This window comes from Cystoisospora suis (genome assembly GCF_002600585.1).
Source record: "Cystoisospora suis strain Wien I chromosome Unknown contig_10888, whole genome shotgun sequence".
Taxonomy (NCBI): domain Eukaryota; phylum Apicomplexa; class Conoidasida; order Eucoccidiorida; family Sarcocystidae; genus Cystoisospora; species Cystoisospora suis.
The window spans coordinates 1-3,256 of NW_027163660.1; the positions used below are offsets into that span (position 1 = coordinate 1).

Here is a 3,256-nt window from a genome sequence, read left to right on the forward strand (position 1 = left end):
CCTTGCAAGACACTCCCGCTACGAATCGAGGAGGGAGCGGTGGAAGAAGAGAAAAACGACCATACGAAGAAGAGGAAGAAGAAGAAGATGATGATGATGATGATGACCACGGTGTATATACACCTCGAGGATCTCTTGATAAAAGGGGGGGAACATACGAAGATGTGGATGAGCGTTCTTCTCCTTCTCCTCTCCCATGCACTGTGAAAGGAGAAGGAGAAGAAGAGTCGAGTTTACTTTGATGAATGGAAGCAGGAATGGATGAAGAAGACGACGACGGGGGAAAGAAGAAGTGCAGTTTCTTCTTCATAAGCATCAAAGCAGAGGACGGAGAGAAAGAATGGCGAAGAGGTGAGAGGGCTGCTGCTGCGGGGGGTGAGGGTGGCGCATACATCCCTGCGGGAATCCTCCATGTGGCTGGTAGGTAATGGGTATATTTCACGAGGCGCATGCATCGATCATATAAGGCTAAAGGAGAATTCAAACCTCGATAAGGAGTAATCAACACTGAAGAAAAAAGAAAGAAAGAAAGAAAGAGTGAGAAAGTAAGAAAGAGAGAAAGGACATAGAAAGGAAAGGAAGCGGAAAGGATCCAATGCACACAACTTCTGTTTCTTCCACGTGCATATCTATAACCTCTCTATCTATCTGTCTATGTTATGGGTATACGTAATGTAGATAGACGTACAGCTGGCTACGGATGGAGAGAATGAAATATAGACATACATGTGTATACACGCACGCGCTGTATGAAGTGGATTAGGTATTAAACCTGCCTATATACATGAGTGTGTAGGAGCCCCTATTGCGTGTATGAGAGAAAGAGAAACTTTGCATGCAAGAAGGAGAAACATAGTTCGGAAAAGAGTAGCACAAAAGACGGGAAGTGGAGAAACCTCAGGAGAATATAAACCAAGAAAAGTAAAGAATAAGACGTAGGAATCGACACGCATGCATCCCCCCCCCTTACATACAGCCGATCACAAACTATGTCTCCTGGCGCCTACATACATACAAGTTACATACCCTCTCCATCTATACACTTACGTGAAAATACATACGTATATACATGTATATATGTAGTGTATGATATAGATATATAGATATGGGTAGGATCTTTATGCTTCCATGAGACGTAATCGATTGATGAATGCATGCATGCGTGTATATCTATCCTTTGCTCGTCCTTCTTTTCTTCCTCTTCATGTTCCTCAGCTCATTTGTAGCCTTTTATCTTATCTTCAAGACATACACCATGGATATAAATTTACTTGCCAGGAAACGCCTCGCATACCTAAGAATCGATGTCTTACACAAATACTCTAGCCCACACACATGCATTATCTATCTAGTTACTGTCTATATACATGTATACACACATATATATATATATGTCTGTATGTGTGTATGAGTTTCTGTAATAGAGAATATAGATCCAGTGAAAACGGATGAAGTAGATTTCCTTACCTCCTCCATGTGTATCGAAGGCCCCCCCTCGTAGGCCTGTATGATCGAGATGTTGGAGAGAAGAAGAGGACCGAATATTAGACGAAGGAGAGGGAGTATCACGTATACCCGCATATAAAACCCCTAATACGATCGTATACCATAGAAGATTTCGATCGAAGACCTTGATAAAGAGGAGGGGGGTTTCGTCAAAGAGATAGAGGAGAATAAAGATCGATAAGCATGAGCCCAGAAGATACTTCACAAGGAGACGTATATGGACGACAGAAGGAGATACCGGACAAAGCTCCAAATACTCATCTGCCGCTGCACCCGCTGCCTCCATTCTAGAAAGAAAGAAAGAGTGAGGAAGAAAGAAAGAAAGAGTGAGAAAGAAAGAAAGAAAGAAAGAGAAAATCCCCCCAAGCGACAAACGCATGCACGTACCTTGTAAGCGACCATACAAGGGCAGAACGTCCACGCAGTACAAATCTATTTACTGCTTCGATGCACACATGTTCGCGTACACGTATATATCTATATATCTATATATGTATATGGGTATATATCTATGTGTGTATGTATAGAGAGAGACAAATAGCTAAATACATGTCTATGAATATGTATGTAGGAGAGACACGCAGGGTGTATAGGTATAATACTTTACATGTATACAGCAGACACACTCCAAGTAGATCCTGCTTGTGTGCTGTCTCTTATACCATAGACTTTCTATATGTGAGAGATACGAAAGCCAACGATCCTTAATAAAGAAGCGCATGCACGCATAGGGTGTATGTTTGTATGTGTCTGGGCATATACCCTCCTTACACTTCTACAAGTGTATATACACCCGAAAAAGAGCGGAAGTCTCGACCTCGGTAGGTCAACTCACGCGCTTGTACGTTCACCCTCTCTCCGAATGAGAAGCCCCCTGACTCTTATGAAGAGCATAAATCATCCTATACTCTCACTCGCTCTATATAGATGTATATAGATATATATATATATCGATTTATATAGATACATATATATATATACATATATGTAACTCCATAGGTCTATCCCAAGAAACATCTATATACATAGAGATGATGGCTGGCTAGATTCGAACCATCTCTTGTAATTAAAGACGTAAAGTTTCTATTAAAAAAAGCAATCCTCCATAGTTTAACGTCATGATATACCACGACTTCTAGCTTGCTCGACATAGAAAGCAAGTGAGCTACAACTGTAGTGAGGTGTATATACACCTACGTCATCCTCTACGATCTATCTCTTTCCTCTACAGAACTTGGTCGTATCTATCTAAAACAACTTCACTACGCAAATGTCGAGATAAATAGATAAATAGTCAGATCTTATGGTGTGGATCTCATAATAAGAAGAGAAGAGATGTACCTCTGATTGATTTGATGGGGAAGTTCGTTGAATTCTCTGAAGACCCAGTGAGCGTAGCCGTTGAACTGTCTCCGGACAATGGATTGTCGATTCAGCCGGAAATCTTCAGCATGTTTAAGAAAGAAGAAGAAGAAGATGAAGAGAAACAAAGGCATCAGAAAGACCAAATTCAAGATAGAAAGAAGTCGAAACCGAGATGCTAAGCCTGCGGCCGCTGCCGACCGATATGGAGATAATCTACAGAAAGAAAAGAAAAAGGAGAGAAGAAAGAAGAAGAGGATAAAGAAGATGAAAAAGAAGAGAAAGTAGATACAGAGAGAGAGACGCATGGGGCGATGAGGCAAATAGAGAGGAAGACAGGGAATACAATACATGCTTTCATACATACTTCCAGACAAAGATACATTCA

At 41.2% G+C, this 3,256-nt stretch overlaps 1 protein-coding gene across 1 annotated transcript; it reads right to left on the reverse strand.

Annotated features, from left to right (window-relative positions):
• On the reverse strand, positions 1-2,991 carry CSUI_011330 (autophagy protein apg9 protein; the record flags this gene model as incomplete). Its single annotated transcript, XM_068071430.1, has 3 exons — positions 2,848-2,991; positions 1,468-1,793; positions 1-507 (listed from the first exon to the last, which is right to left on the reverse strand). Coding segments are annotated over exons 2-3 (832 nt in total), but the record flags the coding sequence as incomplete, so codon positions are not given.
• Positions 2,992-3,256: the final 265 nt, after the last annotated feature.